The sequence below is a fragment of the Chlamydotis macqueenii genome, chromosome 2 (assembly GCF_036417535.1).
Source record: "Chlamydotis macqueenii isolate bChlMac1 chromosome 2, bChlMac1.mat, whole genome shotgun sequence".
NCBI lineage: Eukaryota > Metazoa > Chordata > Aves > Otidiformes > Otididae > Chlamydotis > Chlamydotis macqueenii.
This window is the reverse complement of record NC_141557.1, coordinates 43,109,516-43,123,616: the sequence shown is the minus strand read 5'-3', so window position 1 is coordinate 43,123,616 and position 14,101 is coordinate 43,109,516. Positions and strand designations below refer to the sequence as shown.

At 40.6% G+C, this 14,101-nt stretch overlaps 1 protein-coding gene across 3 annotated transcripts in view; it reads right to left on the bottom strand.

The window, feature by feature from the left end:
* Nucleotides 1-14,101, bottom strand: part of RBMS3 (RNA binding motif single stranded interacting protein 3) — a 723,800-nt gene that overhangs the window by 7,354 nt on the left and 702,345 nt on the right. For 2 of the 3 annotated variants that reach the window (XM_086742737.1, XM_086742738.1), the window contains exons 12-13: nucleotides 3,572-3,652; nucleotides 892-1,023 (exon numbers count right to left, since the gene is read on the bottom strand). In XM_086742737.1, the coding sequence (XP_086598863.1) occupies nucleotides 892-1,023; nucleotides 3,572-3,652 (213 nt within the window). Of the gene's footprint in view, nucleotides 1-891; nucleotides 1,024-3,571; nucleotides 3,653-14,101 lie in introns of those variants that run through there. The other variant, XM_086742736.1, reaches the window with a different exon arrangement.

The window sequence follows — 14,101 nt, the reverse complement described above, 5'->3', positions numbered from 1 at the left end:
TTATGCCTCTATAAGTACTATGTAATGATGCATTGACTGATATATCAAACATATTTCTTGTCTGACTATTTGTCTGCTTCCTTCCTCAAGACAAAAAACGTGCAATTCTCTTTTCAGAGTGATGCTGGCGTTCAATATACACCTATTAACAAATGACTGGGTCCAGGCTCCTTGTCCAACATCAGTCAGTCCCCGTCACTAAGTAACGTTCTCTTCATGAGGACCAGTTTCACAGTGGCAAAGAGAAGGAGTATTTGAGAATTATTCTGAAGATGGAGGGACTCTTTAGGAGTTCTAGATCCAGATGTCAGTGTATAAATTTTGAATTTTCCAACGTATTCCATGGGAAGCAAACAAAGGGAGCAGAGGACAGGAGAAACACAGAGCAATGCTTCTCCCCATCCCTTTCTTATCTCTTCTTCTTCCATTTCCAGTTCCTGCCCACTCAGTGTCTGCACCAGCTTTACACAATCCAAACACCAAGTTGGGGCAATTTATACTACTTCACTAGCTACGCCTTCAGAAAGAAACTTCTACATGTGTACTGTGCCAATATTTTCACCACTGCAAAATTTAAGCCCTCTTTTTAACCTCTGGCACCAGATGCTGTTTTAGTCCACCGTGATGATTGTTAACACAGTTGTTTTGATCCTTCTGAGCCCAGAAAAGTAGCAGACAGTTAGAGAGCACATCAGTGCAGGCAGGGACTCAAGGACAATTTGCCAAGGTGAGGCCATCAGCCAAAATCTTTTGCTAATTACACTGCTATATATGCAGAATTTATCCGAACGTAGAGAAGCTACTCAGACTTTATATTGCTGAAATGGGGGGTAGAATTTGTCCCACCACAATCAAGAACCAAAACCTTCTGGTTACAAAGTGTATGCCTACTTACTTAGACTGTTGGTAAGAATATGCAGGTGCATGTTCACTGGATGTTTCCACTGTCATCTGTTGCTGTTGACCACTGGCTTCCTGTGATGAAGATGCTACTGTCTGTGGAGAAGCATCAGCAACAACACCCTACGGAATCAAATGAGAATGTGAAAAACTTACTCATTTTACTCACCGCAGTGAATTACATAAAAGAGCTCAGCAGCAGCTCACCATTCCTGTTTCTCTAGAGGTCGAGAGTTTGAGATAGCAGAACCACATGCTAACACAACAAACTCCATCAGTTTTAGAGAGCTCATCCAGCAACAAGAAGCTTCCTTTGTGTACCAGCCCCTGTAGTACTTTGCTCTTACAGGCTGCAGTGGAAAATACCTCCACCTTTGAGGGCATTTCCCTCCCCATTCAAAGCCAGAAGCAAAGCTTTCAACTTCAGTGGAGTCTGGATTTTACCTCTTGTCTTTTTTACAACGTGTATGGCTCCTCTGATTTTTCACTTACCTACCCCAACTTCACAGTGAGTTCACATTTATGTTGTTTGATTTGCAACGCAATAAAGGCAGAATCTAGGTCCACCACTCTCTGCTTTACTACACATCCAACGGAATTTTAGCTGCCTTAGAAAAATACTGCACTCCTCTACACAGTGCTTCCATGCATGTTCCCTTAAAAAATAAATTTACTTCACACTAAAGACTTTCATCTCTTAAGTCAAAGCTCCAATCAAGTTTTGCTTTACTTATACATTTTCAAAAATACAGGTAAGTAGGCACACAAAAGTTGGTATGTATGAATTAAAGATTATGCACTATTTCTTATCCTATTTAGACAGTCTGAATAACACTAGTTTTAAGTATTTTTGTGTGCTTTCAAAGTTATATTTTGTTTTCTTTACTCTCATGTTTTGTATGTTGGCCACTTGAGTAACACTAGCAGGTCCCTTCAGGGAATGTGCTTTTTTACTGTATTGGACACAACAGAGCCAGAAGAGGGAGCACAAAGCACTTGCTTTGTTTTTATTTGAGTCCTGTGTAAACAACAGGTAGTTTATTTTAAATTATCTGTTAAAAATATCAGTTTCGTTTTTCAGAAATTCAGAAATCTATTGCTTAAGAGACTGTAAGTATTATCTTTTTCTGTCTAGTTCCTTGTATTTATCCTTCTCCTTTTGTCCATCTCATCTTGAGATTGTAAGCTCTCTGGGGCAGAGACTGTATTTTTTGGTCTCTGCTTGTGGAGGATCCAGCATAGTAGGGTCCCGGTTCATGATGCTACATGAATACAGATAAACATTAACAATAATCATCATCACTGGATCAGAACAAGACAGGCTATATATTCAAATAATATTTTGTTTATTATAAAAGATAATTATGACATCATGTTACTTTATCAAGCATGAACATACCGGTGGGTGATGGGGAGGAGGGCTCAGGAAGAATTAACTTAATGTCTCATTTGCACTGGCCAGCACCGTATGCAGCCAGTCCTGCTGTATGAGCCACTTCCCATCCCACTATCTCCTTTTAATTTAGATTTGTATCTGCCCAATTTAATACCTAAGAATGGCAACTGAAAAGACGCACTCATAGCCTGTTCGTAAACAAACAGGACTTAGGGCAAAATTATCCTGAGGTAAAAAAGACTAAAACATGACCAGCTCAGTATGGCAGAACAGTGACAGCCTCTCCTGTGGGACCTCATTTGGGAATCTCAGTAATTACAAAGAACCAGGAGAAACCAGAATGAGTCCACTTGAACTGCCTGTGGAGCCACGACAACAGTACCACTAACTCAGCATCCTCAAAGCACAGAGTAGTAACAGCATAAACTCCAAAGTCCGCACAGCTGAAGACAGAAGTACAGAGACCCTGGCACTCCTCACATTATTCCAGAGTAGGAGAGAAGTTACTAATAAAAGAGGGTAGCACCAAAGAGAAGCACACAGGGAAAAGGATGCCAAGGCTCCCTGCTCTCACTGTGCTCAGCGTCCCTTATGAAGCTTCACAGAAGCGAAGGCCAAGCTGATGCTCTCCCGGCAGCTTGTGGTCTACAGGGTTGAATAAATACTTACTCATTAGACTGTCATCAGCATGACTCAGCCCCAAGGAGGGAGGGAATGAATCCTTCCTCAAGGATGAAAAGCACTCAGTCAGTGCAGCATCCTCCATGTCTGTATATACAAGGGGAAGGTTTCCATTGCTCAACCACTTCTTCTGGTGGCTAAATGTTTCAGCAATTACCTATACTTGCTAAGGACCACATCAAACCCTCTTGCAATCTTCTCTTCTTGGAATCTCTTTTGGGTTCGTGGTCTGCCTGCTGCGTTTGTTTTCCTGTCTCTTCCCATTTCCCTCCCAAGTACATGGGGAAAAAATAGTCATAATCACGGATGTTTTATTCCATGTCCTGCTGTACAACAAAACAAATGCAAAACAAGAGCCCTTGCAAACAATTTAAAAAATAAAAGAAGGAGGAGAGAGGAAAAGAAAGAAGAAGGAAAAAGAAAGAAAGAAAAAGAGAAAGAAATGTGCAGTCCTAATTTTAAAAGCTGTAAGCTTCCAGCCACCATTCCATAAAGTAACTTTAGCGCCCTTTCAAACAACAGGTACAAGGAGGCAAAATAGATGAGAGTCCTGCTACCCCTTCACTCTGCTTTCATGGATGGAGATAAACTTACTTCAATAGGGACAGCTGTTGGAGGCACAGGAGTGTACTGGGGAATGTAGGTCCCTTGCATAGGTGCAGCAGCAGTCATGTACTAGAAAAAATCAAAGGCAAATGAACATTAGAAAACCACAATAACAATGCATAAAACTGTATTAAAAGCCCGACACTGCTTCAATTTCCTGTTCAGAGTTCGTTGGTTAGTGTCCGGCCTATTATTTCTTTTAATTCAGAATTTTTTGCAATGGTAGGAATCACCTAGCTATTAAAAATTACAATCTTGAACTCAAAGTCAGGTCATATCTGAATATAGGCAATAGCATACATCTTGCTGATAGATTCAGATTGTTCACATGGCTTCTAAAATCAAGAGACTCTTGGTTGCACTTACAAAAAACCCAGTAGAGACACAATTGCAGCATAGATACAGAGGTTACAGATACAAAATCCCTCTAAACAATCTTTTGAGGTCTTACTGATCTTATCTAATGATATCTACAAAAAAATGAAGCATGAAATTTGACAGGTTTATTCCAGTCTATATTTAACCCTATCAATAAGAGCTGTTGAGTTTATAGGGATACAAAGCTGCAGAGAAGTGAAATCCAAGACAGGAAAAATAAAGGAAGAGGAAGATACATTTGGGAGTTTCTCCTTTTCTACACAGAATCCTTAGCTAAATTCTTATGGCTTATTCTTAATATCCAGGGATCTTCTCTATCCATTTTGAAACTTCTGCAAATTATTATTTTAGCAACACTTTGTATTAGCTTCTCTAAAATACTGTCTCTCCCAAGTACTACAAGACCATCTTTTCTAAAATTCATGACTGTATATGAATTTTGCCATTGGTATGGCACTAATCTCTTTATATGCAGCACTTCTTAAAAAGCTCTTGAACTGAATGCAACAGATATTGTTCAAATCTTCAAATAAAGTATCGATATTAAGTTGTCAGATCTATATGCGCTTTTATTTCTACAATGCAGCTCCTAACTGCATGTCTTCACTGACAAGTATGGCAGAATGTGCCCAATCCCACAACTGACTGTATGACACTTCCACTACATGTTATCTTCAAAGACACACTGAAGATCTGAATCAGCCCAGAACGTATTTGATGAATTTTAAAATGAGTTAAATATAGCTTTGCTTCCTGGCAGAGTTAGGAAGTGCTTGCAAGGTTTTATTCCACTGTTTGTAGTAAAATTTACATTTAAAGCACTCTCTCACCTCAGTTCTAAACTAACTGGATGGTTTGATATGCCTGTCACAAACATGCGTTATGAAATTGCATAGCGGGGTGCAGACTTTGCAGCAATGCTGGAGAAAGGCCTTAGGGAATGAGAACGGCATATTTAAAGAATCCCACAGCTAAATTCTAAAGTCTTCATTCAAGTAGAAAGAAAAAAATTACTTAAATAAAATTGTTTTCTATAGAAAAAAAAACCAGTGAGGAATATAGGTGACACAGAATGTATACTTGCAATATGAGTAGCATATTGGGTTGAAAATCATTACATTATTTTTGCTAAAATTCACAGTGTTTTCCTTAACTTGAGCAAAAGGGCAGGAGTGTCCCCAGCGTCTGTGTGTCGGTATCAGGCCATATTCTTCTACAGCTCCTTTTCCTTGTTTTTCAGAAAGAGAATTGAATTCAATAGGGTTTTTTTTTTTATGAATGCTAACCCACCAAAGACATCAGGCCAACTATCCCTATTGTACCCAGTACAGCCAGGCTATTCTCCTGCCTTACGGATTAGGAGCTAATGAGAACGTTACAGCGGGGTGTTCCAGAGCTGCTTCCGCTTCATTCGTTCTGCTTTGCAATGTTGCCATCACATGTTGGGAGGACATCTGCTGTGAAGTATTGTTCTAAATGTGTCAATATTTAACATCAATCTGAAGCACTCATTCTTACAATTCTACAAAGACCTACAAGGGTTTTAAGTACCTACGCAGGCTAGCTTCATTCAGACAAAAAAAAAAAAAAAAGATTTTAATTAAAATTGTTAATTTAAAGAATAAAGTGGGCTCACTCAACTTGGACTTCCTCAGAGTTCTTTCCTGAGCCCAGTAGAAGATCAGCACTCAAACTCTTCTACGATGCAGTTGTCTGCCACTCACTTACTTTACACACAAACACATATGAGTTTTAATACACAGATACCAAATTATTCAACTGCTTTTTCATTCAGATCACTCCACTTTTTGCAAAATCCTTTGACATTGAGTTCTGTAGCATAATAACTGAAACTGTCCAGGAACTGACTGGTGTGTTTGCTGACTCTTCAAGCACTGCTCTCGGTAACCATACAGGTTCTTACCTCTAATGTAAACATTTTCCTCTTGAGGCAGATCCTGATCTTACTTGCCAGACTACTTCATGTTGCTTCCTTCACTGCTATACAATCTCTAGTGAAAACTGTTCTGTTGACTTGGTCCTGCCCAACCTCTGCCTGCCCTGGACTTTCCAGACACCTCCCCACACTTTCCCAGTTTAATTTTTTTGCATGAATTCTAACTGAATTCAGCCAAACAGCAGGTGATTTATAGTGCTGGAGACAAAAGCTATCTAGTTACTTGCTGGTCTCCCTGAAGAACTGTAGGAATGTGACTTCTCCCTTGTATATGAGATTGTCTGCTTGTCTAAATGTCCACTGTAATGGTGGTTCAACCTTTTGGTTAAATCATTTAGAGCTCTACAATCAAAACAAATGATGTGGGCCAAATTAGTTCCACCAATGGCATAAATGAAGTCACAGTTTTTGTGGCAAAGATCTTGGTCCTAGTTAGAAGTTAGCCAAGGCTCAATCCTACAGAGTGCTGCTGCTTAACAACTGGCCCTTGAGTGACAGACTGGTCTGTATTACAGGTACACCCATTGTGCCCTTCAGTGGAATATCCAAACATATTTAATACATTTCTCTTTATGAATGTAAAGAAACTCTCATCATTTCAGAAAAGAGTAACCAAGTAAACAATTAAACGTGTTATCAGGGCTTGGAACTGATTCTCAGTCTCCAGATTCTCACTTAAGGATCCATTGAAGCTTCCGTAAAAAACATTACAGAACTATAAAGGACAACTCGCTCTTAATTCTCAGAGATACACAATTGGTCTTAAGTCCCCTCACACGCTCAGGGAGTCCCAGCTGAGACCACATGTGTGTCTGCCCTGCTGGATCTGTTTTCACCATGGGAAGCCTAGCACTGAGAAGATGCTTTAGTTTAGTTTGTTTACTAACAGTATAATGAAAAAAGAGGACAGATCAATTTTTGTTATAGTTGACATTAGCTCAATCAAGTTCTCATGTATTTCTTTCCTTTAGGAACTACATAATCCTAATTCTCTGATCTCACAGGATAAATACATTAAAGATTACACAGTGCTAAGGCACAATGTCAGTGTCAATACTCACATCAATGACTCTGGATAATGCAAAAGTTGAATTTCGTGTCATGAATATTCACAGTTGATTGTTAGCAGAAAGCTTCCTGAACACTGCTCTTCAGTAGCTTCCTTACCCAGTACACACTGAACCCACTGGAGTCGGTGTCTCTCACTGGGTTCCCCTGCCACTTTACCCGGGTATTTTGTAAGACAGTGTGCTCTGGATGGGTTGGGGTGAGTGCTGCCCAGGCTGGGAGGTGGAAAAGAGCTTCAGAAAGAATTGCGAGATTCAGAAGAAAAGTTAAACATTTTATACCTACCCTGCTCAGAATGACCCAGGAGGAAGATTATGCTCTAAGGACATCCCTTAGCTGAGGGACTTCGTAGTGCTCCAGTTCCATGGGGACCACAGGTCCTGCAGATGCACATGGCTTCCCATCTACCTTGAGAAACTAAGGTAACTTGGAAGCAGGCAGATGGCAAGCAAAGAAGACATCTATGTCAGAAGATCATAACTGAGTTTTGTCCCTGAACCACACTCACTAAAGTTCTTTATCCACATGTATGTGTGAAAGAGAGACAGCTTGACTCGTGTGCTCAGCTTAGCAGTACCTCGCTAATTCGGCTAAATATTGGTAGCATAAGCACCGAAATGAGAGAAACTGAAGAATCCGAGAAATCCAAATCCATTCTTTCTTTGTCATATGTTTCCATCAGGATTAAAGATTCTTGAGCTGTAATGGGATCGGTCATTAACAAGGTCTGTGCAAGGTAGAAGAAAACACTGTTCATTCCTCCATAACTGTTCAGGCTTTGTGGGTCTAAAAGTAGAAGCTGCTTATTTCTGACAGTAAAATGAATGGTGACTCTACAGGCACAGATGATGGAATGGAGGGTGTAAGGGAGGTTTTTTTTTGTCACTCTTATCCTTTAAAAGCTGAAAATTTCTACCACAGAAAAAAAAAAAAGAGATATTGCTGGTGGGACTGTGCTCTTAATTTGTTTGTAAACTACTATTTTTTTCACACAGTATACAGAATGCATGTTCTCAGCACTGAACATGTGCAGTGCTATAATACAAGGCATGATTTACAATGCCTGAGTGCTTAATTCAGACTGCAGTTATCAGGGCACCTATTTAGCCTATATTCTGCTCACACCTTGTTCAATGGGATTTTTGTTTTTACCTTTTTGAAACTGCTTAAGTATGTGAAAAAATACATAGCTAGAAAAAGAAAAAGTAATAGCATATACTTGCACCTCTGCTCTCCTTTCAGATATTACCCTCTGTCACTACTAAGAGTTACACGAAGGGAGGTAACAAATGAATGAAGAGGTGGGTTGAGGAGACAAAATTAAACTATGAGAAGGATCATGTTTAATTCAGAGAGCAACATCCGTTCTTGCAGATCTGGAAACAGTGAGGTATCCCAGCCTGGCTCCAGCAAGACTCCTGTTACGCGTGCAGCAAACACAAAACCCAGAAAGGTGGCAGGCGTTGGGAAGAAAAAACCAAGAGGAAGGCAGCTGCCTGCACCAGGCAGAGCAAGGGAGCACGTTGCTGTAGGATAACGCGTTTCACCCATCAAAGGTGAGCTGAGCGACCTGCAGGGAATTTGCAGGAGTTTTACATCGAGACTGTGGCACAGGCAACATCCATTTATTCATTTGCCCTGGTAAACCTCTGGTCTGCCTTTCTTGGGCCCAGGATAATGTAGAATTAGGTAAGTGCCTAACAGCTGAGATACATAGCAAATACCTCTAACACAGGCTATTAATTACTGAATTTCAACTGAGACAGTTCCTGAAAGAGTGAGTGCCTCTTTCAAGACCAAACAATTTCATTTACATCTCCAGAAGATTTTGGCCACGCACTTCATTTAAATTCTAAAGGTCGTAATTAACAGAAAGTATAAGAAACCACCCTAAAGTACAGTTCTATTTATAGGCCTGTGAGTAGAAGGTTGGTACTGGATATACGTTAAGTCACTATGAGTATTGTGAGATTTTACAGAGTGACAACAGTTGATAACCTGACTGACACTGAATAATTTTCCTAGTATGAAGAATATTGGAAAGAATTTACAAAATGAGATCTTAACATGTAATTTTGCAATAGATTTGGAAACCTTGGACAACACTTACTCAGAATGAGCAGGCTTACTAAGGACAAAGGACAATGAGCAAGGAATAAATGTTAAAGAAGATTTTTTATAAAATCAATGTGCAAATGCTGCTTTCTGATGTTTCACTTTGTCTTTATATAAACGTGTATCTCTAGCAAGAATCCAAGATCACTTTCCTTATTTTATCAACCTCCACGCTCCTGGGAAGGCACAGGGCATTTTCAGTCAAGGTGAGAGCCAAATTGTAGAATCTTGTACCAGCACATGCTGGTAAGCATTTACACCACAGCAGCCTGCTGAAGGGAGATTAAATGGGATGTCTTATGTGAGTAAATGCTAACCTATGTGCCTTAAATGAGCAAGGATTCCAGAGTCTGGTCTTCAGTGACTGTTTGTGGTTTCATATCACTGCATGAGCTATAGCACAGTGATAATGACTTAGCTTTTTAGGATTCTCAGAATTATTGCCAGGGTTTGTTTTTGGTTTTTTTATAACCATCTGAGAAGTCTAGACACTGCATCACTAACAGAATTATGTGAAAACATTTGCATTGCTGGAAAACTGAAGGAAATGAGACTGTTAGCTGGATTTATTTTTATAATATTTTTTTTCCATAAAGGAAACCTGCCCTCCCACTTTCAAATCTTTTTCCCTGCAAAGAACAAAAAAATGCATCTCTCTTCAACCACTGTGAAGTGGTTATAACGTTAATGAAATATAGAATAAAACTGCTGCTTTTTTGTCCCTGGTTCCACCTTCTCATTTGAAAATACCCTGTTCTCCAACAGAAAAGAACATTGTCTTGCTGTGTCCTCTTATCCCATAGTCTGGCATAGAGATGTAGGAACTCAGGAAGAGAAAAGGACCATCTAGTTCATCAGCACCAGTGGCAGTTCAATGAAATACATTATTCAGCCACCACAGTTTCTACTTTAAACTTCAAATATCTTTTGCTACCCAGAAGCATTCTCATTTTCCAGCTCAATCCTGTAATTATTCAATGGCTGTTATTAATCTTAGTTTTTCCCAATTAAAGAATGTGAGAATAAAAGATACGGAGTTTTTGCATATATTACAATATTTTTGCTAATTATTATCAGCCTGACCTAAAATGTAATAATATAACGATATTTTACCATACAATTACTATAGCCCTATCAAGAATAGCACTGTCATTCAAGAGAATCCCATCACTGGGCTGCTGCACTCATTGTTCAGGCAGAGAATAGAAATCTCTACAAGATTTAACCTTTCTTCCCTGCTGCTCAGTAATACAAACGTATTTAGGAACACTGGCTATCACTTCCCTTTCAACCTTCCTAATGAGATGTTACCTAATTCTCCGAGCAAGTCAAATGAAGGTAGAGAGAATAATAACCTCAAGAACTATATTTACAAACTAATCTCCTTTTCTCTTCAGGAGTTTGAAGCAACCTTCACAAATCCCTACCTTCGGAAATCAGGGTAATACAAAGGTATAGAAGAAACAGTGCAGATGAGCTAAACCCCCCACAGCTAGCAGATATTTTCTTTATTTCAGAAATTCAGGCCTGTTACTAAAGCAGAGCGATGAGGACTAATCAGATAAAGACTATTTAGAGTAAACAAATCTGAGAACAGTCAGATCACCACATACAGCTGTGCACCACGCTCTCACTAGCATACAAAATCCTGTGTTTGTAAAAACTGCAGTAAATGCAAACAACACTCCAGGAATGTCTAAAGAAACAGATAAATAAAAATGGACTCATTCATTTTAACCACTTTTTTTAATCTAAAGGCTGGTGTTACAAAGGTACTCGGTGAAAGTCTCTAATCACTTTCAGATATCTCACCAATGTCTGAAAAGGGCAAAAATGGAGGAAAACCCAGCAGGATGTGAAAATTAAGTTCCCATTCTGATTGTATCTTTCATCAAAGGCAAGTGAACTATTCTTATAGGAATACCTCTTTATAATAAGTGGTTCATATTATGTTTATCAGTTTATACACGGCTGTGGAACTTGACTTCATGGTGCCAACGATCCTTGTAGTCCATTGTCAGTGTACCTAGGCCCATGACATTTTCAATCTTGTCTTCCTTGTAACAAAGCCTCCACTGTAGCAGGGATCCATGGAGGCTGTACAGAAACATAGAATGATTCTCCATGTATGACTACATATATGAATAGCCCAAAATGTGAAAACTGTTTTTTGGTATAATTCTAACAATGCAATGGGTCTGATGGATACATTTGCAAGACAGAAAGGCTACTCCTTTGCTTAAAACAAAGACCAAGACTCTGGTGTTTTGTTGTACTTTCAGTTCTTAATTCTTCAGTTCTTATTCATTTCTCTACAAAAGGGGTACTTTTAATTTTTTTTCTAATACATTCTATGTACCTGTTCCATGCATGTACATAATGTACAGATTTCTGGTGCAAGTTTTTGAGCATGGTTTAGCGCAGGATTTATTGCAGACTGTCCTATCTGCAGTATCCTATATAAAAACAGGGTACAGTGACTATATCATAACAAAAGAGTATACTGCATCAGTCTTGGTCAGCCAGGGTTGGTAATCACTGAGATTCTGTCACATTTATATCCTTCTTTCACATCCTGTATCCTGAAGAAAAAAGGGATGATGCAGCAGAATTATAACTGCTTCTTCTGACATAAAAATTCCCTATGCACACCCCCGGTTGGAAATTCTTAGGAATTTCCATCTGAATACAATTCTTTCAATTAGTCCCTAATGAATGGCTGCTAGTAAAAGGAAGGAAGACAGATCTGTACATTTTAATATTTTCAACATAAGTAAATAAATAAATGTGTCAGTGAAACTCTCAAAACATGAGCACATCAAACTATTATTAGTAACATATTATTCTGTTTTTTGTTTAGTGAGGGGGGTCCTAAGGTAGTAGCTTCTGTAGGAAACTGCTAGAAGTCGCTCCCCTTTGTTCAGTGGACTTGGCCAGGCCTAGGGCGGACCTGCTGCTGGCCAAGGCCAAGCCAATTGGTAGCAGAATGTCCCGTGATAATGCCTCTGCGATAACATATTTAAGAAGGGGAAAACAGGAAAAAAAAAAGGGAGAAGATGTGAAGCAGCTGAGCGGGGGCAGAGAGGGGGAGGCGCGAGCCTTGTGGGCCTTGCAGGCCTCACCCTCTGGCCTCCCGCCGGGCAGCCGACTGGGCCCAACTGGGCCCGGCCTGGCTGCAAGAAGTGGAGAGGAGATGAGAAGTGAATGAGATGTAAAAAGAATCCTGAGAGGCGTCTGCCAGCCTGTTGTGAGGAACGGCTGCAGATGCCAAGATCAGTTCAGAAGGAGGGGAAGGAGTAATGTGGCTCCTGGCCAAGATTCCCCTGCAGCCTGTGGTGACAACCATGGTGGAGCAGGTTGTCCCCCTGCAGCCCATGGAGGTCCACGGAGGGGCAGAGATCCACCTGCAGCTCGTGGAGGACCCCACGCCGGGGCAGGTGGAGGCCTGAAGGAGGCTGTGGCCCGTGGAGGGCCCGCTGGGACAGCTGTTCTGGAGGGACTGCACCCCGTGGAAGAGATGACCCACGCCAGAGCAGTTTCACGAAGGACTGTGGCCTGTGGGAGGGACCCCACAACAGAGCAGGGGAGGAATGTGAGGAGTTCTTCCCCCAGTGATGAAGCAGTGGCATGAAACAACACATGATGAACTGACCGCAACCCCCATTCCCTCTTCCTCCCTGTGCCGCTCGCGGGGGTTGGGGGAAGGTAGTAGAGATAATGTTAAGCCCGGGAAGAGGGAGGGGTGGGGGCAGGTTATCTTGTTCCCTGTCTCATTCTCCTGCTAGTTTTAGAAATAAATGAGTATTTTTCCCCAAGTCGAGTCTGTTTTGCCTGTGATGGTAACTTTAAGGATTTCTCCCCGTCCTTATCTCAAAGCTTGAGCCGTTTTTCTTTATATCATCTCCCCCTATTCTCTCAGAGGGTGAGAGAGAGAGACTGCGTAGTCTGGTCCCGATCAGGGCTGAACTACGACACATATCAATTTATATGAACAAATAATTACTTTCTAAAGGCAAACATGCCTTCTAGAGGCTATTAAATCTCCATGAATTTGAAGAGTCAAAAGAGAAGTAAACTACTGTGTGCACATGTCCATACTATATGGATGAAGTTGTTGCTAAAACAACAGGAGAACCACTTAGACTTGTTAAATAACAGTTGCTCATCAATCACACACACCTTCCATTTGCTCTTTCAGATCACAAGAGTGGACAGTGCACGGGCCAGCTGTCCAAGAATGAAGCAGATGAAAGCAAGGACAATTACAAGTTGAAAAAAAAAAAAAAAAGAGCACAGTAGAAACATACAACAATTAATATGAATATCAGTATTGCAAATTATCCTAGAAACAGGAGGAATTTCATCACCTCCTCCATGAAAATGCAGTCAAGCCTGACAGATGTAAGGTAGTAAGATAATAGCACTACACCACCAAAGTACACCTTGGATGTTCTTAAGAGCAGTTGACGCACAGTATTGCTCAGTCCTCTGTCTCTAAAAGACCCCTAGAATCCAAACCATTTCATAAACTGTACTGAAGGATATCACTGTCTTAAAAAAAAAAAAGAAAAGAAAAGAAAAAAAAACATCTTGGAATTTCATAAAAACCAGCTGTCCAGAAGTACCCTGCATCTAGAGATGGAGGAGAACTTGCCAATTTAGTGAACACAAAATACCTTGCAGAGATCACCTGTAGTTCCTGCTGGGACTTGCACTGGAAGCTAACAGTGGCACTAGGGACGCCTTAAAAGCCGTTGATGGTGAACATGCAAGTCCAGGCTTAGGCAGGGGGAAACACATTCCTTCTGGGAAATGCTGGGGCCTTATGCCTAAGGATGCAAGGAAAATCAGCCTGCTGTCAGGTGTGTGTGGCCAAATGCCCTGCACAACATACACTCAGGGCTTCCAGGCTGCTCAGCACAGAGTTGGAGTGGTTGAGTTGGGAGTTTGCAAGCCCTGAGAGTCCCACTTTCATCTGCGTCTCACGTGAAGCTCTGGGA